Source organism: Homarus americanus, unplaced genomic scaffold, assembly GCF_018991925.1.
Source record: "Homarus americanus isolate GMGI-L3 unplaced genomic scaffold, GMGI_Hamer_2.0 scaffold20465, whole genome shotgun sequence".
NCBI lineage: Eukaryota > Metazoa > Arthropoda > Malacostraca > Decapoda > Nephropidae > Homarus > Homarus americanus.
In genome coordinates, this window is record NW_024756914.1 from 9,213,159 (window position 1) to 9,238,811 (window position 25,653).

At 49.8% G+C, this 25,653-nt stretch overlaps 1 protein-coding gene across 1 annotated transcript in view; it reads right to left on the reverse strand.

Moving 5' to 3' along the window:
• The window catches only part of LOC121857084 (cell surface glycoprotein 1-like), a gene marked incomplete at its 5' end in the record, with an annotated part of 77,891 nt that overhangs the window by 46,498 nt on the left and 5,740 nt on the right, over window positions 1-25,653 (reverse strand). The window contains 2 exon segments of the mRNA XM_042352938.1: window positions 15,679-15,826; window positions 17,511-17,640. Of these exon segments, the coding sequence (XP_042208872.1) occupies window positions 15,679-15,826; window positions 17,511-17,640 (278 nt within the window).

A 25,653-nucleotide genomic window follows, 5' to 3' on the forward strand; every position in this document is an offset into this window, starting at 1 on the left:
CGCCAGACTCGCGGAGGTGCTATCCGAACAGAAGCAGCAGCCCAGAAGTTATGTTACAGCCTGGGTGAGATGTCGACTGTCCTTTTCTCTTCTTAGGTATGCTTTGCTCTGCCTCAGGGGAAGGAGAGCATCGGCCCCAAAGCCGACAACAGTTGCAGATATTGACTATGAGGCAACAGTCACTGAATGCCTTTATAGATCTGCAGCTCAACTAACTCAACACAGCTAGGATAGCTACTTATGTATTAGGATATTTAATTTTAAGGTAATAAAATGGTGGCGAAGGTGTGGCTATTGGGGGAGGCTTGAGGCCACTTTTTTGATAAAAGAAAGAAAAAAGAAAAAAAAGTAGTGGTGGTAGTAGTGGTGGTAATAGTACTGGTAGCAGCAGGTCCGCCATCTCCACAACTATCGTCACAGTTATTTTTATATGTTGAAGTAGAGGTCCAGCCAGCACACGAAAGCAGGTGTGTGGTGGAAGTAGTGAGTGGTGGTGGTGGCGAGTGTAGATGGTGGCAGTAAGTCGTGGTGGTGGTGGTGAATATTGGTGATAGTGGTAGAGGTGCTGCCTCACTACTACTAACCACTAGTAAAACTTCAACCAGCATTTGGTGTGTGTGTGTGTGTGTGTGTGTGTGTGTGTGTGTGTGTGTGTGTGTGTGTGTGTGTGATACCAACAGTACTATATAAGGCATCATACTCCACAGTCTTAGTCATTCGTCCCACACACACACACACCACATTACATGGATATACAGTTCACTAAACATATGTACTGTATAATTATATAAATACAGATACAACACCTGTAAATATATACAACCAGCATAACAATACATACATACATACATACATACATACAGTACATACATACAGTACATACATACAGTACATACATACAGTACATTCATACACAGAGCCTACGTCAATGTTGAAAACTTCCGCATTGATGGTGAACCAAACGGTAGCCAGACACCACTGACAACACCTTATGACCGCAGCACTTAATTTATCATCACTTACGTTTACTTATTGTTTGGGAGGTGAGGGCTGGTAGATGGGTGGAGAGGTGAGGGCTGGTAGATGGGTGGGAGGTGAGGGCTGGTAGATGGGTGGGAGGTGGGAGGGCGGGTAGATGGGTGGGGAGGTGAGGGCTGAGTAGATGGGTGGAGAGGTGAGGGAGCTGGTAGATGGGTGGAGGGTGAGGGGCTGGTAGATGGGTGGGGAGGTGAGGGCTGGTAGATGGGTGGGGATGAGGGCGGGTAGTGGGTGGGGAGGTGAGGCTGGGATGGGTGGGGGGTGAGGGGTAGATGGGTGGGGAGGTGAGGGTGTAGATGGGTGGGGAGGTGAGGGCCCAGGTAGATGGGTGGGGAGGGTGAGGGCTGGTGGATGGGTGGGGGTGGGGGCTGGTGGGTCGTTGGGGGGAGGAGATGGGAGGCAGGGTGGTAGATGGGTGAGGTGAGGCTGGTAGATGGTGGAGAGGTGGGGCTGGTGATGGGTGGGGGGTGGGGGGTGGAGTGGAGTTGGGGAGAGGGTTGTAAGATGGGGTTGGGGAGGGTGAGGGTGAGTGGATGGGTGGGGGAGTGGGGGCGCTGGTAGATGGGTGGGGAGGTGAGGGCTGGTAGATGGGTGGGTGGAGGTGAGGGCTGGTAGATGGGTGGAGAGGGTGGGGGGCTGGTGGATGGGTGGGGGGTGAGGGCTGGTAGATGGGTGGGGAGGGTGCAGGTGGATGGGTGGAGGAGGTGAGGGCTGGTAGATGGGTGGGGGGGTGGGGGCTGGTAGATGGAGGTGAGGGGGGAGTGGTGGGACGGGTAGAGGGGCTGGTAGATGGGTGGAGAGGTGAGGCTGGTAGATGGGTGGGGAGGTGGAGAGGTGAGGTAGATGGGTGGGAGGTGAGGGCTGGTGGATGGGTGGGGAGGTGAGGGCGGGTAGATGGGTGGGAGGTGGGGGGGGGTGGGGGCGGGTGGGGAGGTGATAGGGTGGGGGAGGTGAGGGCTGGTAGATGGGTGGGGAGGTGAGGGCTGGTATGGGTGGGGAGGTGGGGCTGGTGAGTGATGGGGAGGGGAGGGGCTGGTGAGGTGGGGGTGGTGGGCTGGGGAGGTGGGGAGGTGGGGAGGGTGGGGCTGGTGGATGGGGGGGGGGGCTGGTAGATGGGTGGAGGGAGGTGAGGGCACAGGTATATAGATTTGGGAGGGAGGGGCTGGTAGATGGGTGGGGAGGTGAGGGCTGGAGGTATATGGGTGGGGAGGTGAGGGCTGGTATATGATTTGGGGAGGTGAGGGCTGGTATATGGGTGGGGAGGTGGGGCTGGTAGATGGGTGGGAGGTGAGGGCTGGTAGATGGGTGGAGGGTGAGGGCTGGTATATGGGTGGGAGGTGAGGGCTGAGTAGATGGGTGGGGAGTGAGGGCGGGTAGATGGGTGGGGGAGGTGGGGGGCTGGTGGATGGGTGGAGAGGTGGGAGGGCTGGTAGATGGGTGGAGAGGTGAGGGCTGTGGTAGATGGGTGGGGAGGTGAGGGCGGGTAGATGGGTGGGGAGGTGGGGGCTGGGATGGGTGGGGGAGGTGAGGGGGCTGGTAGATGGGTGGGAGGTGAGGGCTGGTAGATGGGTGGAGAGGGAGGCTGGTAGATGGGTGGGGAGAGGGCGGGTGGAGTGGGTGGGGAGGGTGAGGGCTGGGATGGGTGGGGAGGTGGGGGCGGGGATGGGGTGGGGAGGGTGAGGGCGGGTGGGATGGGTGGGGAGGGTGCTGGGATGGGTGGGGGTGGGGGCTGGATGTGGGTGGGGGGTGGGGGCTGAGTAGATGGGTGGGAGGTGAGGGCGGGTAGATGGGTGGGAGGTGAGGGCAGGGTAGTGGGTGGGTGGGGGGGGTGAGGGAGGCTGGTAGATGGGTGGGGAGAGGTGAGGGGCTGGTATATGGGGGTGGGAGGTGAGGGCTGGTATATGGGTGGGAGGTGAGGGGGAGGTGAGGGCTGGTAGATGGGTGGGGAGGTGAGGGCTGGTAGATGGGTGGGGAGGCGAGTACAGATACATAGGCAGACAGACACGCATCATTATTACCGTCACCGTGCTGGGCGTCAGTCACCGTGTTCACCAGTGAGAGTTTGGCCACGGGTCACATTCTTTACTGTATAGCAGGAGCCAAGAGGTGACTCAAACCTTCTCTACTGAGCCAACTGTACCACCACCTGTATAAGGAACCAATTGTACCATCACATTGTATAAGGAACCAACTGCACCACCACCTGTATAAGGAACCAACTGTACCACCACCTGTATAAGGAACCAACTGTACCACCACCTGTATAAGGAACCAACTGTACCACCACCTGTATAAGACCAGCTGTACCACTCCTGTATAAGGAACCAACTGTACCACTCCCTGTATAAGGAACCAACTGTACCACCACCTGTATAAGGAACCAACTGTACCATCACCTGTATAAGGAACCAACTGTACCACTCCCTGTATAAGGAACCAACTGTACCACCACCTGTATAAGGAACCAACTGTACCACCACCTGTATAAGGAACCAACTGTACCACCACCTGTATAAGGAACCAACTGTACCACTACCTGTATAAGGAACCAACTGTACCATCACCTGTATAAGGAACCAACTGTACCACCACCTGTATAATAAGGGTTAAGTCTGATAAATATCGTCACGTGAGGACAAATGTCATGAGGTAATGTGACACAAGGCAGGCATGACAGACACGGCAGTGGGTCATTGACTTCGGTATTACAAGATGACAGTTGGCCGGGCTGGCGACTGACAGAGAGCGTCCTGTCATGCCAAGGCTGTTTGTTCGCAGTTGTTGACTTGTGAATGTAATGTTTTCGGTATAACTGTACTTGCTGTCTGGAGGCTGTCTACCTCACACACACACACATACACACTGATCTGTGAGGGAATTACTACACCACGTCAGATCCCTCATAACACCATCTGTGAGGGAATTACTACACCACGTGAGGCCCTTCATAACACCATCTATGAGGGAATTACTACACCACGTGAGGCCCCGCATAACACCATCTGAGAGGGAATTACTACACCACATGAGGCCCCTCATAACACCATCTGCGAGGGAATTACTACACCACGCCAGGTCCCTCATAACACCATCTGAGGGAACTACTACACCACGTGAGTTCCTCCTAACACCATCTGGGAGGGAGTTACTACACTACGAGTTTGCTGTTCAACACCTACATTAATCTGTATGTTCACTGTATGTTCCTTTACCTTTCTCTAATGAAGGCTTTTGTTAAACCACCAATGTATGTAATAAGTCATTTATGTCCAATGTATATTTTCAGCCTTCGGGCTGCAGAATTTTTTCAATAAACCGTTAATTATTATTATTATTATTATTTTATTATAAACAAACAAATACTCTTTTAACTTTAAAAATACTGCTCAGAAAACCAAGAAACCGAACATTTTGTGAAGCCTAGATGAGGATGACTCTCTCTCCTCATAGAAGCATAGTGAACGACGGAGGCACTATACTGCTCACTGTACACACACACACCCAGCCACTGTGTTGTGTGACGGTCTGGCGGAGTGTGTATGTGTGTGTTATGGTGACACATGAGGGTAACTGTCATGGCACTGGTAGTATGGACTAGGCTAGCAGTGTCCCAGGTGTTCGGAGTGCCGGTACTGTCTGCTGGCCACCACTACCACGATCACTAACACATGCAACTACCACCACTGATACAATCATTAACACCTGCCTCTACCACCACTACTACAACCACCACCACAACTGCCACCACTATCACCATTTGTAGTTCACAAGCTCTAGCACCAGTTCCCTAAATTTCACCGCCGCTTCCCTACCAACCTTCAACTTTCCTTCCTACCAACCTTCCTTCCACAACCTCCTTCTACCCAAACCATCCTCTCTCCCTACCACAACCTTCCTCTTCCTACCATAACCTTCTCCTACCATAACTTCCTCTTCACAACCTCTTCCCACAACCTTCTTCCTACCACAATCCTCCTCTCCTCACACAACCTTCCTTCCTACCACAACCTTCCTCTTCCTACTAACCTTCCTCTCTTCCTACTGCTAACCCTTCCTTCTTATCACTACAACCTTCCTCTTCTACAACCTTCCCTTCCTACCACAACCTTCCTCTTCCTATCCCTCCTACAACCTTCCTCTTCCCTTCCCATCACTACAACCCCTCTTCCCACAACCTTCCCTCCCTATCACAACCCTTCCTCTTTCCCTCTCACAACCTTCCTCTTCCTACTACAATCCCTTCCTTCCTACAACCTTCTCCCTACAACCTTCCTCCTCCCATCACAACCTTCCCTCTCTTCCTACCACAACCTTCCTCTTCCACCACAACCTTCCTCTTCCTACCACAACCTTCCTCTCACCACAACCTTCCTTCCTACTACAACCTTCCTCCTACCACAACCTGTCCTCTCCCTACCACAACCTTCCTCCTTCCCATCATAACCTCCTCTTCCCACTCAACCTTTCCCTCCACTACAACCTTCCTTCCTACCACAACCTTCCTTCCTACTACAACCTTCCTCTCTCTTCCTACTACAACCTTCCTCCCTACCACAACCTTCCTCTCCCACCACAAACCTTCCTCTCCTCACCACAACCTTCCTCTCTTCCTTACTACAACCTTCCCTCTCCTACTACAACCTTCCTCTTCCTACCAACCCTCCCTACCCAACCTTCCTCCCACAACCTCCTTCCTACTACAACCTTTCCTCTTCTTACTACAACCTTCCTCTTCCTACAACCTCCTCTCCCTATTACAACCTCTCCTCACAACCTCCTCTCTTCTACCTGCAACCTTCCTCTTCCTACTACAACCTTCCTCTCCCTACCACAACCCTTCCTACCACAACCCCCTTCCACTACACCTTCCTTCCCACAACCTTCCTCTTCCTACCAACCTTCCCACCACAACCTTCCTCTTCCTACTACAATCCTCCCACTACAATCCTTCCTCTTCCTTCCATTAATCCTTCCTTCCACTACAACCTTCCTCTTCCTACTACAACCTTCCTCTCTTCCTACCTCACCTTCCTCTCTTCCTACTACAATCTTCCTCTCCCTACTACAACCTTCCTCTTCCTACTACAACCATCCTCTCCTACCACAACCATCGTCCTACCACAATCTTCCTCTTCCTACTACAACCTTCCTCTTCCTCTACAACCTTTCTCATACCTGGCCTTCTCTTCCCTACTACAACCATCCTCTCCTACCACAACCTTCTTCCCTCTACAACCTTCCTCTTCCTCTCTAACCTTCCTCTTCCTACTACAACCTTCTCTTTCTCTCTACTGACCATCCTCTCTACTACAACCTTCCTCTTCCTCTACAACCTTCCTCTTCCTCTAACCTTCCTCTTCCCTACTACAAATTTCTTCCTTACTACAATCTTCCTCTTCCTCACAACCTTCCTCTTCCTACTACAACCTTCTTCTTCCTACCTAACCTTCCTCTTCCTACCACAACCTTCCTCTTCCTACTACAACCTTCCTCTTCCTACTACAATATCTTCCTCTACAACCTTCCTCTTCCTACCACAACCTTTCTCTTCTCTGACCTTCCTCCTCTACAACCTTCCTCTTCCTACAACCTTCCTCTTCCTACTACAACCTTCCTCTTCCCTACTACAATCTTCCCTCTTCTACTACAACCTTCCTCCTCCCTACCACAATTCCTCTTCTTCTATTCCTCTTCCCTCTACAATCTTCCTCTTCCTCTAGTCTTCTTCTTCCCTACCTACTATTCCTCTTCCTCTCAATCTTTCTCCTACTACATTTCCTCTCCTACAACCTTCTCTTTCCTACTACTATTATTCCTCTTCTCTTTCTATTATTCCTCTTCCTACTACAATCTTCCTCTTCCTACTACTACCTTCATCTTCCTCTACACTATCTTCCTACTATTCCTCTTCCTACTACAACCTTCCTCTTCCTCTACTATAACCTCCTTCCTCTTCCTACTACAACCTTCTTCCTACTACAACCTTCCTCTTCCTACTACAACTTCCTCTTCCCTACTACAACCTTCCTCTTCCTACTACAACCTTCCTCTTCTACTAACCTTCTTCTTCCTACAACCTTCCCTCTTCCTACTACAACCTTCCTCTTCCTACTACAACTTCCTCTTCTCTACAACCTTCCTCTTCCTACAACCTTCCTCTTCCTCTACAACCTTCTTCTTCCTACTACAACCTTCCTCTTCCTACTACAACCTTCTTCTTCCTACACAACCTTCCTCTTCCTACTACCTTCCTCTTCCTTTCTACAACACTTCTTCCTACTACAACCTTCTTCTTCCTACTACAACCTTCCTCTTCCTACTACAACCTTCCTCTTCCTACTATTCCTCTTCCTCTCTACCTTCTTATTTCTACAACCTTCCTCTTCCTACTACAACCTTCTCTTTCCTACTACAACCTTCCTCTTCCTACAACCTTCCTCTTCCTACAACCTTCCTCTTCCTACTACAACCTTCCTCTTCCCTACTACAACCTTCCTCTTCCTACTACAACCTTCCTCTTCCTACTACAACCTTCCTCTTCCTACTACAACCTTCCTCTTCCTACTACAACCTTCCTCTTCCTACTACAACCTTCTTCTTCCTACTACAACCTTCCTCTTCCTACTACAACCTTCCTCTTCTACAACCTTCCTTCCTACTACAACCTTCCTCTTCTCTACAACCTTCCTCTTCCTACTACAACCTTCCTCTCCCTACTACAACCTTCTTCCCTCTACAACCTTCCTCTTCCTACTACAACCTTCCCTCTTCCTACTACAACCTTCCTCTTCCCTCTACCTTCTCCCTACCTGACCTTCTTCCTCTACAACCTTCCTCTTCCTACTATAACCTTCCTCTTCCTACTACAACCTTCCTCTTCCTCTACATTCCCCTCTTCCTACCACAACCTTTCTTCCTACCACAACCTTCCTCTTCCTACTACAACCTTCCTCTTCCCTACTACAACCTTCCTCTTCCCTACTACAACCTTCCTCTTCCCTACTACAACCTTCTCTTCTCTACACAACCTTCCTCTTCCTACTACAACCTTCCTCTTCCCTACCACAACCATCCTCTCCCTACAACCTTCTTCCTACCACAATCTTCCTCTTCCTACTACAACCTTCCTCTTCCTACTACAACCTTCCTCTTCCTACTACAACCTTCCTCTTCCTACTACAACCTTCCTCTTCCTACTACAACCTTATCTCTTCCTACTACAACCTTCCCCTCTTCTACTACAACCTTCCTCTTCCTACTACAACCTTCCTCTTCCTACCACAACCTTCCTCTTCCTACAACCTTCCTCTTCCTACTACAACCTTCCTCTCCTAAACCTTCCTCTTCCTCTACTATTCCTCTTTACTTGATATTCTCTTCCTACCACAACCTTCCTCTTCCTACTACAACCATCCTCTCCCTACCACAACCTTCCTCTTCCTACTACAACCTTCCTCTTCCTACTACAACCTTCTCCTCTACCACAACCATCCTCTCCCTACCATAACCTTCCTCCTACCACAACCTTCCTCTTCTTACTACAACCCTCTTCCTACTACAACCTTCCTCCTCCTACCACAACCTTCCTCTCCCTACTACAACCTTCCTCTTCTTACTACAACCTTCCTCTTCCTACTACAACCTTCCTCCTCCTACCACAACCATCCTCTCCCTACCAACCTTCCTCCTACAACCTTCCTCTTCTTACTACAACCTTCCTCTTCTACAACCTTCCTCCTCCTACCACAACCTTCCTCTCCCTACTACAACCTTCCTCTTTCTACCACAACCTTCCTCTCCTTCCACAACACACACACACACACACACACACACACACACACACACACACACACACACACACACACACACACACACACTCATTACCCCATCTGACCATGGTACAACCGAACATGGCACTACCATTCATGGCACTACCCGAACATGTCACTACCCGGACCATGGTACAACCCGGACCATGGCACTACCCAGACCATGGCACTACCCGAACCATGTCACTACCCGGACAATGGCAATACCCGGACCATGGCACTACCCGGACCATGGCACCATCCGGACCATGGCAATACCCGGACCATGGCACTACCCGGACCATGGCACCATCCGGACCATGGCAATACCCGGACCATGGCACCATCCAGACCATGGCACCATCCAGAGCATGGCATTATCCGAACCATGTCACTACCAGGACAATGGCACTACCCGGACCATGGCACTACCCGGACCATGGCACCATTCGGACCATGGCAATACCCGGACCATGGCATTACCCGGACCACCGCACCATCTGGACCATGGCACCACCCAGAATACCGTCAACTATACCATCCTCCTGTCAAAGCTTGAACATTACAGCATTTGGGGTTTATCACATAATTGTTTTGCCTTATGTCTGTCTAACAGGAAGCAGTACAGTATGTCTGCTATAACAATCACCAATTTGACTCCTAATCAATTTTGTTTGTATGGCATCCCTCAAGGCTCCATTTTCGGTCCAGTACTGTTGTTGTTGTACATAAATGTATGAGTCTACGCCAGCACACTTGTAAAACACAACTTATTTGCAGACGATAATAATCTCTACCCCAGTCACTCAGATTTCCATTCCTTGATGAGAACTATGAACAGTGAACTGACTAAAGTCAGTACCTGAGTAATATGTAATAAACTGACCTTAAATCTCGAAAAAACAAACAAAAACACTACACAATCTTTCACAGAAGGAAAAACTTACCCTAGATTTGGACCCCCTTTACCTTGGTAATACAGTCCTCAAACGTGAACAAAATACTAAATTCCTTGGGGTTATTGTTAATGATAAAGTAAACTGGAGAAACCACATACAAACCATTCACAGTAAAGTCAATAAGCAGAGCGGTATCCTGTATTACACTGTCAGTCACTCACTCTTGCAGCAATGAAATAAATAAATTATGATCTTGTTTACCAACACCTGGTACACTGTCACACACTATGGGGGGCCTCAGGTACCATTAAGACACAACCCCTGGTCATTGCCCAGAAGTGAGTTGTGCAGACAATGACCTATTTGAAAAAAAAAAAAATCTGATCACATTAACGAATAATTTGCTAAATTGAAAATATTAAAATTTGAGGATATCAACACTTACTGATGTGCTCTATTTGTTTATAAATTAGTTAATCATTTGGTTGACAATAATTATATCCAGTTCCAAAATAACCAGAGATACAACTTAAGACACAAAGAGCTACTGAGCTCCTCCCAATCCCAGACCTCCATAAAATATCATGGTGTGAAGGTGTGGAACAACTTACACCCAACCATCCGAGCATTACCAGCACTACGGCACTACCAAAACCATTATATCATATATTGTGACCTTAACACAACCCATGTTGTATTGCTTCACTCACTTATCAGATTACAGTGTATCAGCTCCATTGTAAAATATGTATACTGTATACATATAATGCAAATATAAATAAATAAATAATTAAATAAATGTGATAATCGTGGTAACATTGTCACGTGTACTAATCCAGCCATGTCAATGTTGTTATTATTGTCAACTCAGTATCTGTAATTTTTTACTAAATAAACCGTCGTAATATCAATTCATTATCAGACCATGGTACCACCCAGACCATGGCACCACCCAGACCATGGCACCACCCACACCATGGTACCACCCAGACCATGGCACCACCCACACCATGGCACCACCCACACCATGGCACCACTCAGACCATGGCACCACCTGACCATGACCATGGACCATGGCACCACCCACACCATGGCACCACCACACCATGGCACCACCACCATCAGACCATGACACCACCCAGACCATGACACCCACAGACCATGGCACCACAGACCATGACACCACCCAGACCATGGCACCACACACCATGCCATGACACCACACAGACCATGGCACCACTCAGACCATGGCACCCAGACCACCAGACCATGACACCACAGACCATGGCACCACTCAGACCATGGCACCACTCACCACACCACACCATGACCATACCACCCAGACCATGGCACCACTCACCATGGCACCACACCATGGCACCCACCCACAGACCATGGCACCACACCACACACCATGGCACCATCACCACACCATGGCACCACACACCCACCACTCAGACCATGGCACACAGACCATGACACCACACACCATGGACCAGCACCACCATGGCACCACACCATGACACCACCACCCAGACCATGACACCACACAGACCATGGCACCACTCAGACCATGGCACCACCCAGACAAGGCACCACAGACCATGGCACCAGACCATGGCACTACAGGACCATGGCACCACTCCAGACCATGGTACCACCTAAACCATAGCACCTACCTACCATACACATACCACACACAGTATACCACACCTACACCTACCACCCTAGCATACACCTACCACACCCTAGCATACACCTACCCACACCCTACTACCACACCCCCCTAGGGCCACCTAGTACACCCTACACCCCTAGCACCCCACCCACACCCTACACACCACACCCCTAGCATACACCACACACCCTACACCTACCACACCCCCCTACCTACCATCCTACCACACCCCTAGCATACACCTACCCCCCACACACCACCTACCACACCCTAGCCACATGCATGCATACACCCTACCACACCCCATGCACCCTGCCATACCCACACCCTAGCATGCACCTACCTACCACCTAGCATAGCATGCACATAGACCACATAGCATAGACCCACACCGTAAGAGATGTTTGTGTTGTGTGTATGTGTGGGCGGTGGTGGTGTGTGACGTGTGTTGTGGTGTGGGTGTGGTGTTGTGGGGGCGTGGTGTGTGTGTGTGTGGTGTGTGTGGTGTGTGTGGGGTGTGTGTGGTGTGGTGGTGGTGGTGTGTGGGGGCGTGTGTGTGTGGTGGTGTGTGTGTGGGTGTGTGGGGAGTGTGTGGGGAGTGTGTGGTGGTGTGATGTGGAGTGTGTGGTGGAGTGTGTGTGTGTGTGTGGGTGTGTGTTGAGTGTGGGGGGTGGTGGTCTGTGGGTGATTGTGCACGTGTGTGTGTGTGTGTGTGTGTGTGTGTGTGTGTGTGTGTGTGTGTGTGTGTGTGTGTGTGTGTGTGGTGTGGTGTGGGTGTGTGTGTGTGTGGTGTGTGGGTGGTGTGTGTGTGTGTGGGTGTGTGGTGTGTGTGTGTGTGGTGTGTGTGTGTGTGTGTGTGTGTGTGGTGTGGGTGGGTGGGTGATGTGTGTGTGTGTGGGTGTGTGGTGGGGTGTGTGTGGGTGTGTGTGTGGGTGTGTGTGGTGTGTGTGTGTGTGTGGTGTGTGTGTGTGTGTGTGTGTGTGGTGTGGGTGTGTGGTGTGTGGTGTGTGTGTGTGGGTGTGTGTGTGTGTGTGTGTGTGTGTGTGTGTGTGTGTGTGTGTGTGTGGTGTGTGGGTATGTGTGTGGTGTGTGTGTGTGGTGGTGTGTGGGTATGTGTGTGTGTGTGTGTGTGTGTGTGTGTGTGTGTGTGTGTGTGTGGATGTGTGTGTGTGTGTGTGGTGTGTGTGTGGTGTGTGTGTAGGTGTGTGTGTGTGGTGTGTGTGTGTGTGTGTGTGTGTGTGTGTGTGTGTGTGTGTGTGTGTGTGTGTGTGTGTGTGGTGTGTGTGTGTGGTGGTGTGTGTGTGTGTGTGTGTGTGTGGTGTGTGTGTGTGTGTGGTGGTGTGGGATGCTGGATGTGTGGTTGGCCGAGTGTGTTATTCTGGTTGTGGCAGAAGTCAACTGCGGTCCCGCTCAAAAGAGTGTGACAAACCCACCTGCAGTAGTGGGTGGGGCCGGTTTGAGGGGCAGGAGCGCTGGCGGAGGAGAAGTGGCGGACGTGTAGTACTGCCGGGTGCGCTGCTGGAGGTGTGTGTGTGTGTGTGTGTGTGTGTCAGCTACACCACCTGGGTACACAGAGGGGCGAGGCGTGGAGCCAGCCAAGTGTGTGTGTGTGTTCCTTACACTGAGCAAGCGTCGACTGAGTGTCTGCCCGCGATACACCTCCACTCTCTCTACCCCATACCACGCCCACGTCCCCCTCTTCCTCCTCCTCTTACCCCTCCGCCGCCACCACCCTTCCCGCCCACCTGGCTCTAAGCTGCTTGGGTATCATCAAAGACACACGGTAAACAGGACAAGTGTAGAGCTGTATGGAAGGCGAGGCTGGCCAGGCCGCCCGCCGCCCGCCTGGCCCAGCATGGAGAGATGTATTAATAGTTGCGCCGCCGCCACCACCACGCTGCCCGCGCCCTTAATGCCCTTTATCGCTCCTCCTACCATTTATTTCTTAATGCACTTAAACCTTGATCAACCTTACTTATCCTCCACAGCAACGATCAAGCAGTCGTCGGTGTCTGTCTGTTGAAGTGTTGGTATGTTGTCCAGGAGGAGTGGATTAAATCGACCTGCGGTGTAATGGTCAGCATCCTCGCCTCGTAAGCGAGCCGGCCCGATTTCGATCCCCGGGCAGGGTGAAACTATGGGCAAGTTTCTTTACGCCATTTGCCTCTGTCTACCCAGCAGTAATTGGGAACCTGGCTGTTAATCGATTTGCGGATCGTATTCCGGGGTAATGGTTAGCCAGTGCAGTTGGCGAGCTGTCCAGTCCTCTCGGACTATTCCTTGACACTGTGTCATGCAGCTCGTTAACTCGGGGTGTGGTAGTTATGTTGGCGACAGCTCCTACACCTACACAAATTCACGCCTAGGAGGCCCTTGGGCCGGCCATCCTCGATTTCGAGGGGCTTCCATTATTGGCCACGAAATTTCCTCATGACTGCCAGGGTATAATTCCAGTCAGGGCCACTAACTGTCATATTATCAACACTGCCTGGTGGCCCCTACAGTCTACAACACGGACCATTAACTCCTTTACCACAACTATCAGTGTTACTATAACCACACTACCACAATTCTACCATCCCCTTCCCTCTACCACCCCTTCCCCTCTACCACCCCTTCCCCCCACCACCCACCTCCCCCCACCACCCCCCCACCACCCCTTCCCCCACCACCTTCCCCACCACCCATCTCCCCTACCACCCACCACCCCCTCCCCCACCACCAACCTCCCCCACCACCACCCTCCTCTACCACCCCCTCCTCTCCAATCCCCCGCCCCTACCCTCCTCCCTCCCACCTCCCCTGCCCCTCTGCCACCCCCTCCTCTGCCACCCTCCCTCTACCTCCCTCCCTTTCTCTCCCTCCCTCTAACCTCCTTCCTAGACCACCCTCCCATCTACTTCGCCCCCTTACCTCCTCCTTCTCCGCTTCTCTATTTCCTCCTCCCTCTCTATTTCTCCCCCCTCTCGTAATCTTAATAACTTTCCCAACAGTAATAAATCAATTCACAGTAACCTCGTAAGTAATTCCTCTGCCATATTATGACGTCATACATATCAATAACTACCATCAGAGGTTAACTTAAGAACTACCAACAGAGATAAGTTAACAACAGGTAAGCAAAGAATAAACAGATAAACAACAAAGAAACAAATAAAGATAACAAGTACCTACAACTACCAGGGGGAAGGTGAAGGGGGAGGGGGGAGGGAAGGGTGAAGGGAAGGGGAGAGGGGAGGGTGAAGGGGGAGGGGGGGAGAGGGGAGGGGGTAAAGGGGATCAATTCAGCTCATATTGCACCTCGTTCACAAGTCTATGTCATTATACGGACTAATTTACCTTATATCACAGTAATTACAGGTGAAGGACAGTTAATATAGCGATGATTCACTTATCCCGTTGTAAGATGATTTAATATTACAATAATTACATGTAGGTAAGATACAGGTAAGTGTTGCCTATTTAAACTGACCTAATAAGTGTCATCACCTCTATCTGTTATCTCTGTTGGGGTTCAGAGTTTTAGGGGTTGGGGTTCAGAGTTTTAGGGATTGGGGTTCAGAGTTTTAGGGATTGGGGTTCAGAGTTTTAGGGATTGGGGTTCAGAGTTTTAGGGATTGGGGTTCAGAGTTTTAGGGATTGGGGTTCAGAGTTTTAGGGGTTGGGGTTCGCAGGTTGAGAGGTGAGATACTGTATTTGGGGCCGCCATAAATCAGTTTCCTCACCAACAATAAAACGACAATGTTTCCATAACACAAAGAGCTTTACGACACTTAACTACTACACCTAAGGTCACTCAGAGGGTTGCCAGCTGACCACTACACCCAGCTGACCTAGTGTAGTGTAGTGATTAGTCAAGAGAACCCGTATTTGATCCCCGGGCAGGGTGAAACTGCGAGCAAGTTTCTTTACGCCATTTGCCTCTGTCTACCCAGCAGTAATTGAGGACCTGGATGTTAATCGATTTGTGGATAGTGTTTCGGGGTAATGGTTAGCCAGTGCAGTTGGTGAGTTGTCCGGTCTTCTCGGACTGTTGCTTGACACTGGGTCATGCAGCTCGTTAACTTAGGGTGTTGTTGTTGTGTTGGCGACAGCTTCTACATCCTGAACAAATTTACGCCTCGGTGGGCCTAGGACCAGCCATCCTTGAACACGAGGGGCAACCATTATGGTACCCGGTGCGTGTGTATTTGTGTGTGTGGGGGCAGACCATGAGGCCAGTCATTATAAGTAAAAAAGTAAGTATGGTACAGACCTTGAGGGTGGTGGTGGAGGTGTGAGGGCCGGTACTGTAGGAGGCACTGTGGTGGTCAGTGACGGCGCCATCCTTAGTGGCGGTACTGGACGTGTGGCCACTGGCTTCCTGCGTCACGGTGGTTCGACTCTCCCCGTCTGTCACAGCCCTGTAAAATAATAATGATAATAATGATAATATTAATAATACAAAAAATTAAAATAATAATAATAATAAAAATAATAATAATAATAATAATAATAATAATAATAATAATAATAATCCAGCCAAATTGTCATACATGTTTACAATTAGATAGACATGTATATAAACTATGCAGGTATTGTATACAGTTCAGCAAGAATATTGACAGTGCAGGTATAGTATACTACAATGGTAAACAGTAAAGCAATTTGACCAAGGACAGCCAACAAAGCTGTCAGCTGCTTATTTCCAATTGGGTTGTATGCTTAATCTTGGTCAGGAGCGATAACCTGATCAATATTAAACATGACACTGCACCTGGACTATCTGAGGCTGACGCCACCAAGACAACATTCTGTGGTTAATGATACAGAGTCACTCAGTGTTTGCGAAAGTCACAGTGTTACGTAAATTCACTATCACAAGTGTTTGAGGGAGAGAGTGAGAGAGGAAGGAATGAGGGAGGAACTGAGTGAGGGAAGTAATGAGTGAGTGAGTGAGTGAGGGAGGGAGGGAGGGAGGGGGAGGAGGGAGGAGAGAGGTGGGAGGAACTTGGTGGGGAAGTGAGTGGTGAGGAGGGAGGAGGAGGAGGAGGGAGGGAGAGAGGAGGAATGAGGAAATGAGTGGGGGAAGTGAGTGGTGAGGGAGGAGAGTGTGTGTGTGAGTTGTGGTCGATACCGAGATCGTGACCACACGGAAATGTCAGCTGTGTGCACAAACACTAGTGGTTGAGGACATACACACACACACACACACACACACACACACACACATATACACACATATACGGCCTCTTCTGTCTGATAGCGTAGTGCGATGGGAGTGTGGTGGCGGGTGTGTGGCAGGTGTGTGGCAGGTGTGTGTAGGCAGAGTGTGTGGTGCTTGAGTGTGTGTAGGCAGGTGCATAGTGGCAGGTGTGTGTGTGTGTGTAGGCAGGTGTGTGGTGTGGTGTGTGTAGGCAGGTGCATGGTGGCAGGTGTGTGTGTGTGTGGGCAGGTGTGTGGTGGCCGGGTGTGTGGTGTGGTGTGTGTAGGCGGGTGTGTGTGTGAGTGTGTGTGGGCAGGTGCATGGTGGCAGGTGTGTGGTGGCCAGATGTGTGGTGACAGGTGTGTGTAGGCGGGTGTGTGGTGGCAGGTGTGTAGGCGAGTGTGTGGTGGCAGGTGTGTGGGCAGGTGTGGCAGGTGTGTGTGGGCGGGTGCATGGTGGCAGGTGTGTGTGTGTAGGCGGGTGCATGGTGGCAGGTGTGTAGGCAGGTGCATGGTGGCAGGTGTGCTGGTGGCAGGTGTGTGGTGTGGGTATGTGGTGGCAGGTGTGTGTGTGTGGGTGTGTGGTGTGTGGTGGCAGGTGTGTGTGTGAGCGGATGTGTGTTGGGAGGTGTGTGGTGGCAAGTGTGTGTAGGCGGATGTGTTGGCAGGTGTGTGGTGGTAGGTGTGTGGTGGCGGGTGTGTGGTGGCGGGTGTGTGGTGGTAGGTGTGTGTGTAGGCGGGTGTGTGGTGGTGGCGGGTGTGGGGAGTCACGTATATAGTACACCCTGAGGCCAAACGTGTAAGTCTGTGTACTGTACCTGTGTATGTCTGTGTGTGCATACACTTTATATCTAGCGGATTACTTGGAGGACTCTTGACTCACCTGAAGTACTCATGACTCACCTGGAGGACTCAGAGAGGGAGGAGGAAGCCATCATGGACTCGACGCCTGACATAAGCACCTGAGCTCCCAGGAACCGGTTGAGGAGCGAGCGAGCCTGATCGTCTGACGTCACCTTGGCCTCGTGGTCAACTGGGGGAGGAAGAGAGAGATGAGAGGTGAGAGATGAGAGGTGAGAGATGAGAGGTGAGAGATTAGAGGTGAGGTGAGAGATAAGAGGTGAGAGATGAGGTGAGAGATGAGAGGTGAGAGATGAGGGCGAGAGATTAGGGTGAGAGAGAGATGAGAGGTGAGAGATGAGAGGTGAGATGAGGCAGAGTTAGAGGTGAGATAAGAGGTGAGAGGTGAGAGATGAGAGGTGAGAGATTAGAGGGGAGGAAGAGAGAGATGAGAGGTGAGAGATTAGAGGCGAGAGATTAGAGGTGAGAGATGAGAGGCGAGATTAGAGGTGAGAGATGAGATTAGAGGTGAGAGATGGGAGATGAGAGGTGATATTAGAGGTGAGAGATGAGTTTCTACCAGCCTCAACACACACATATATATATAATAATAATAATAATAATAATAATAATAATAATAATAATAAGGGCCATTACTATTATTATTATTATTATTATTATTATTATTATTATTATTATTATTATAGTGACATTTTGTTATTAATATTTTACTGTATACGACTACTTAACACTTATTGGTGCACATTTGTATGTTGAGTACACACACACACACACAGAGCCCCCCAGAGCTCCTCAGTGTTTACTCAACATTCATACTTTCTAAGCTCACCTATGCCTCCCCTACCTGGTCTTCCTCCGTAAATGCCACACAACGTAAACACCTTGAAAAAGTGCAAAAGGGGGCATGCAAGATTATTCTGTCCCCTTCCTACTCCACATATCAAGAAGCGCTCAACACACTGACCCTTTTGGCTCTCACTGACCATCACCACGACCTCATCTGCAAACTTGGTGACAAGCATCTGCACCATCCTCAACACCGGCTCCTACTACCACCTGAGATCCCTCGTCCGAGAATTGCTGTTCGACTCCACAACCGCATCCAGCCCATATGAGCACGAACTGATCTCTATAAGAACAGCCCAAACGAGCACGAACTGATCTCTATAAGAACAGCCCAGTCCCAACCATTGTAAAAATTATCAATAACTTGTAATCAACCAGTGTATTCACTCCCAGTCAATCTTACTTTTTGCACTGTCAATATGTTGAAATGCCCTGTAGCTTGACCTTCTCCCCACCTAGTTATTATATATCATATTTGTATCACTTATATTACTTGTATATCATTTGTCAATCAAGAGACCCATTCCCCAATTATGTAACTGTATATTTTCAGCCTTCCGGCTGCCATGTTCTTTCAATAAACCATAAATTATTATTTATTATTACACACACACACACACACACACACCGTAGGGTCAAGACCTATTCAGGCGCTGCTCCTGTGAGCCGCTGCCCCCCTTGGTCAATGTTCGGCACATTCCCCACGTCCCTCTCCCCGACCCATCCTCACCACCGGGATATCAACATAATCAAAAGTGACAATTTCGTTTCGGGAAGAAGTGGGACCAGTGTTGAACAGTGATGAACAGTGTTTAAGCCAGTGAATTCAGCACCAGACAGTACCAGTGATAACCGTGATCCACCAGTGAGTTAAGTACCCCTGGGAACTGACCACCATCTTCTGACAAGGAGGTGCTAATCAGCCCACCCTGGGAACAACAGTGGGTCGGCTTCACACTTGACTTCGAAATAACACAACACCACCCAGTAGGGTGGGGTACTGTGACACCACCCCACACCACCCGGTGTCACCATGACCACGTAAGGTCCTTCATATCAACACCCGAGGACGAGTTACTACACCACGTGAACACCACACCACCTGGTATCTCCATGACCACCCCAGGCCCGGGCCATCAACTGTAAACTATAATAATTTTTATGTTCAATTCATGTTCTTTCTTCTTTCAGTAATGAAAGATTTTGTTAAACGACCCACCCACCCCATGTCTTTGTATGTAATAAGTCATTTATGTCCAATGTATATTTTCAGCCTTCGGGCTGCCGACTTTTTCAATAAACCGTTAATTATTATTATTATTATTATTATTATTATTATTATTATTATTATTATTATTATTGTTTTATTAACTAAATTAAACAATTGAGCTATCGCTACATTTGGGTGTCAGCAGCTTTATACCCGACTCACTGACGGAGAAACACTGACTCACTCGATCACTGGCCGACTCGATCACTGATGGAAAAACACTGACTGACTCGAACACTGACAGAGAAACACTGACTGACTCGAACACTGACACTCGATCGCGGAAACAGAACAACACTGACGCTGACTGACTCGTCACTGACAGAGAAACGCTGACTGACTCGATCGCGGCGGAAAACGCGGCCGACTCGATCACTGATGGAAAAACACTGACTGACTCGAACACTGACAGAGAAACACTGACTGACTCGAACACTGACGGAGAAACACTGACTCACTCGATCACTGACAGAGAAACACTGACTGACTCGATCACTGACGGAGAAACACTGACCGACTCGATCACTGACGGAGAATCACTGACTGACTCGATCACTGACAGAGAAACACTGACTGACTCGATCACTGACAGAGAAACACTGACTGACTCGATCACTGACGGAGAAACACTGACTGACTCGATCACTGACGGAGAATCACTGACTGACTCGATCACTGACAGAGAAACACTGACTGACTCGATCACTGACGGAGAAACACTGACTGACTCGATCACTGACGGAGAAACACTGACTGACTCGATCACTGACATCATGCTGACTGACTGACTCGATCACTGACGGAGAAACACTGACTGACTCGATCACTGACGGAGAAACACTGACTGACTCGATCACTGACGGAGAAACACTGACTGACTCGATCACTGACGGAGAAACACTGACTGACTCGATCACTGACGGAGAAACACTGACTGACTCGATCACTGACAGAAACACTGACTGACTCGATCACTGACAAAGAAACACTGACTGACTCGATCACTGACGGAGAAACACTGACTGACTCGATCACTGACGGAGAAACACTGACTGACTCGATCACTGACGGAGAAACACTGACTGACTCGATCACTGACGGAGAAACACTGACCTCTGCACCCAACAAATGACCTTATAACGTCGATCACCACACCAGTTGACTCCAGACATCGGAGTCATAAACAAAGATGGCGTCTATATTTCTGAGAGACTCTGCCAAACTATATATGAGTGTATACATGTGCCAGAGTCTGCACGGTGGCAGACAGGAGGAGGTAGTGTGGTCGACAGGGAGTGTAGCAGACAGATCACTACCACACCACCACCTGCTGGGACACGCACCATCGCGACTTAGAAAACACTCTGGTCACGCTTGGCCGCACCGCCGTTGCCGCCACCACCATCACTACTGCCCCCCCACAACCTAACCTAGCCAATATTACCACTATCTCTATTATCATTACCTATACGCCGACATTTCACTGAATCGCCCAATTTGTGTAGCGACCACTGTGCCTGCCCTTGTACCTGCCCTTGTACTTGTACCTGTACCTACCCTTGTACCTGTCCTTGTACCTGCCCTTGTATTTGTACCTGTACCTACCCTTGTACCTGTCCTTGTACCTACCCTTGTACCTGTACACCTCAACTAGACACATTCCAACACGCAGGAACCAGTTGCAACTTCTACCTGACACCTCAACCGCAAGAGTGTTTTATTAGGATCACTTGTGTGTACTGTACGAGCTAACTAGTGTACAACCATGATGCGCACACACACACACACACACACACAGTCTCTAACTTTCTATACAAGAGAAACTAACTAACGTGCACCAAGTTTCTCTGTGTACAATATCGTGTGGTATCATAATGTACACTATACAGTATTTTTTTTTCTGTACTTTTACCACTTGGGAATATTTGTACCTGGTCTAGTGATTTTTAAACTTCTGTACCTATACTGTACTTGTATGTGTACTACGAGGACCTTTACTTGTACCTGTACTTGTATGTTTATCCGTTAGCAAGTACCAGCTGACTGACGACCTGATGGAGCGAGTGACTGATAGGCACCATCAGCTCTCGTCGTGGCAACTAACTCACCCCTTACTGTATTCATTTATCCTTAACACACATACGATAACCTTATTATGTACACATACGCACGCACGCACACACACACACACACACACACACACACACACACACAGGACAGTCACCAGAATTCAATACGTTTAACACCTGCCACACTTAACACTAGTCACTTAACACCTGTCACACTTAACACCTGTCACACTTAACACCGGTCACATTTAACATCGGCCACACTAACACTTGCCACACTTAACACCTGCCACACTTGACACCTGCCACACTTGACACCTGCCATACTTCACACCTGCTACACCTCACACCAGCCACACCTCACACCTGCCAAACTTAACACCTGCCACATTTAACACACACTGATACACCTGCTCTTAACACACCTTGATGTAACGTCTACACTGTATTTAGTTCAAAAGGTCTTCACCAAGTTCCTCAAAATTCTGAGTTTAGTGGCGCGTCGGAAAGTTCAGATCTTAAAGTGCGGCAGTAACTTCTTCGAGATTCAATGATTGAAAATTGCACAAATAAGCTCCGCAAGGTTCAGAGTTAAAAAATACGCAACAAGAAAGTGGTTCGCGGTATAAATTTTCAAAGCAGCGTCACTAAGAAAGTTGCTCACAGTTTGAAATCAGACGGGCGGCAGTAAGTTGCTCAAGGCTCACACACACACGATCACTAAGTGTTCCTTGAGGCTGAGTTCAGAGTGGAGCCGAGGTGAGTCCTTACATTCACAGTACGAGAAGTTTGGTGTTCGAGGAAGACCTGCGTGGGTGTAAGAAGGCCCTGTGCGTGTACGAGGGGAACGTCCTCTGTGTGGGTTGTGTTTAAGGCGAGGAGGACCTATGCAGAACAAGGGTCCGTAGTTCTCGACGGCCGGATGAACAGTGTAGAGGAGGTGGGTGTGCTTCTGGGAGGGTGGGTGAGAGAATGGTAGGGGTATGGGGGGAGTGTAAGGGTAGGGGCTCTGGGAAGGAGAGATGAGAGATGGGGTGTGGGTGGGTGGGGGGCAACAGTACGATTCCGAGAGGACGGGGAGGGAGGGGGGTAAGTGTAGGTATGGGAGGGAGGGGGAAGAAAGAGGGAGATGCTCAGCTGGTGGGGGACTGGTGGTGGTAGGTGGTGGTGACAGGTGCAGGTGGTGATAAGTGGTAAGTGATGGTAGCAAGTGGTGGTGGTGTGATGGTAGTAAGTGGTGGTGGTATGTGGAGTTAACCGGTGGCAGGTGGTGATAGGTAGTTTGCTGTACAATGGGCCAGCTGCCACCACCAGCTGGGCCTCGCTTGTTTGTCTAACACAAACACAAACTTCACCTCCTCTCCTCCCACACCCATACCGTCACAACCTCCACACTACACCCCACGTTACTACACTACCTACACCCCGTTACATCACACTCCCCCGGTACATCACTTACCCACGTTACATCACTTACACCCCGGTACATCACTTACACCCCGTTATCACCCACCCCGGTACATCACTTACCCCGTTACATCACCCACCCACGTTACATCACTTACACCCACGTTACATCACTTACACCCCCGGTACATCACCCACACCCCCCGGTACATCACTTACACCCCCGGTACATCACTTACACCCCCGGTACATCACCCACACCCCGTTACCACCCACCGTACATCACCCCCGTTCATCCCCCCCCCGGTACATCACTTACACCCCGTACATCACCTACCCCCGGTACATCACTTACACCCACGTTACATCACCCACCCCGGTACATCACCCACCCCGTTATCCCCACCCCCGGTATCCCCACCCCCGGTACATCACTCACCCCCGGTACATCACTTACACCCCGGTACATCACTTACACCCCCGGTACATCACTCACCCCACGTTATCACCCACCCCCGGTACATCACTTACACCCCGTACATCACCCACCCCGTTACATCACCCACCCCACGTTACATCACTTACACCCCAGTACATCACTTACACCCCGTTACATCCTTACACCCCCGGTACATCTTACACCCCGGTACATCACTTACACCCCGGTACATCACTCACCCCGTTACATCACTTACACCACGTTACATCACCCACACCCCCGGTACATCACTTACACCCGTTACATCACACACCCCGGTACATCACTTACCGTATCACCCACCCGTTACATCACTTACCCCGGTACATCACTTACACCCACGTTACATCACTTACACCCCGGTACATCACTTACACCCCGGTACATCACTTACACCCGGTACATCACTTACACCCCGGTATCACTTACCCCCGGTATCACCCACCCCGTTACATCACTCACCCCACGTTACATCACCCACCCCGGTACATCACTTACACCCCGTTGCATCACTTATGCATCACTTACACCCACGTTACATCACTCACCCCCCGGTACATCACTTACCCCGTACATCACCCACCCCAGTACATCACCACCCCGTTACATCACTTACCCCGTTACATCACTTACACCCCGGTACATCACTTACACCCCAGTACATCGCCACCCCCGGTACATCACCCACGTTACATCATACACCCCCGGTACATCACCCACCCCCCGGTACATCCTTACACCCCGGTACATCACCCACCCGTTACATCACTTACACCCCCGGTATCACTTACACCCCACGTTACATCACTTACCCCCGTTACATCACTTACACCCCGGTACATCACTTACACCCGTTACATCACTTACACCCCACGTTACATCACTTACACCCCGTTACATCTTACACCCCGGTACATCACTTACACCCCGTTACATCACTTACACCCCACGTTACATCACTTACACCCCACGTTACATCACTCACCCCCGGTACATCACTTACACCCCAGTTACATCACTCACCCCACGTTACATCACTTACACCCCGGTACATCACTTACACCCCGTTACATCACTTACACCCCCCGGTACATCACTTACACTCCCTTACCAACACCAAGATACTAATTTTCTTTAACACTTACTGTAAGTTAAACCTAACACTTTAGATTTAATGAAGGTCGATATAGAGCTACATCAAGTAACAGGACCACACACACACGTTTGCTTATGTTGCACCATACACAAACAAGCCCAGCGCTGTCCCTCCCGAGTCCTGACTCCCAGCTAAACTGAGTCTGTCCAACTTATTACCACCTTACCTCTCTCTCTCTCTCTCTCTCTCTCTCTCTCTCTCTCTCTCTGGCAAGAACGACCATAATGTTGCTATTATCTAAAATATGTTATCGTCCTATGTGTGTGGAGTGGGAGAGGGGAGGGGTTGAATCCTGTATGTAAAAAGGCTAAGAGGAAGTAAACATTGATTCTTACTGTTTGTTTGTCTGTCTGACTCTCTGTTTACATACCATCCTGCATGTCTACCTGATGCACTCCCTCCTTCCCTCTGCGTCGTCCGGAAAAGTCTATGATCTCTCATACCTGAGGCAACTCCTCCTCCTCCTCCTCCTCCACCACCACTACTACTACTACCACTACCACCACTACTACTACTACCACTACCACTGCCAGTGGTAGTAGTAATGCTATTGGGGAGGCTGGAGGCCACAACATCAAGATCAAGTGTCCACGCTTTGAGATGTATGTTGAAAATTTGTATAGGAATCCTTCAGACCTCTACATTTGTAAACAACAAGGCTCTACAGGGGATACCATCCTACAGTCGACCGAGGGAACAACACAGGGGACCCCGTTGCAATGGCAATGTATGCAATTGGCCTATCAGTGCTCCAACAAGAAATAAATTTGAAACAACTGGGGTCAAACAAGTGGCATATGCTGATGACCTTACAGGAGCAGGAAAAGTGGAGTGCATCAAAAGTGGTGGGACTTGGTAACATCGCGAGGTCCACAAATAGGGTACCACCCAAGCCAGCAAGTCCTTCCTCATCGTTGAAGCCAGGACATTATGAACGGGCATTGGAGGTTTTGGCGGAA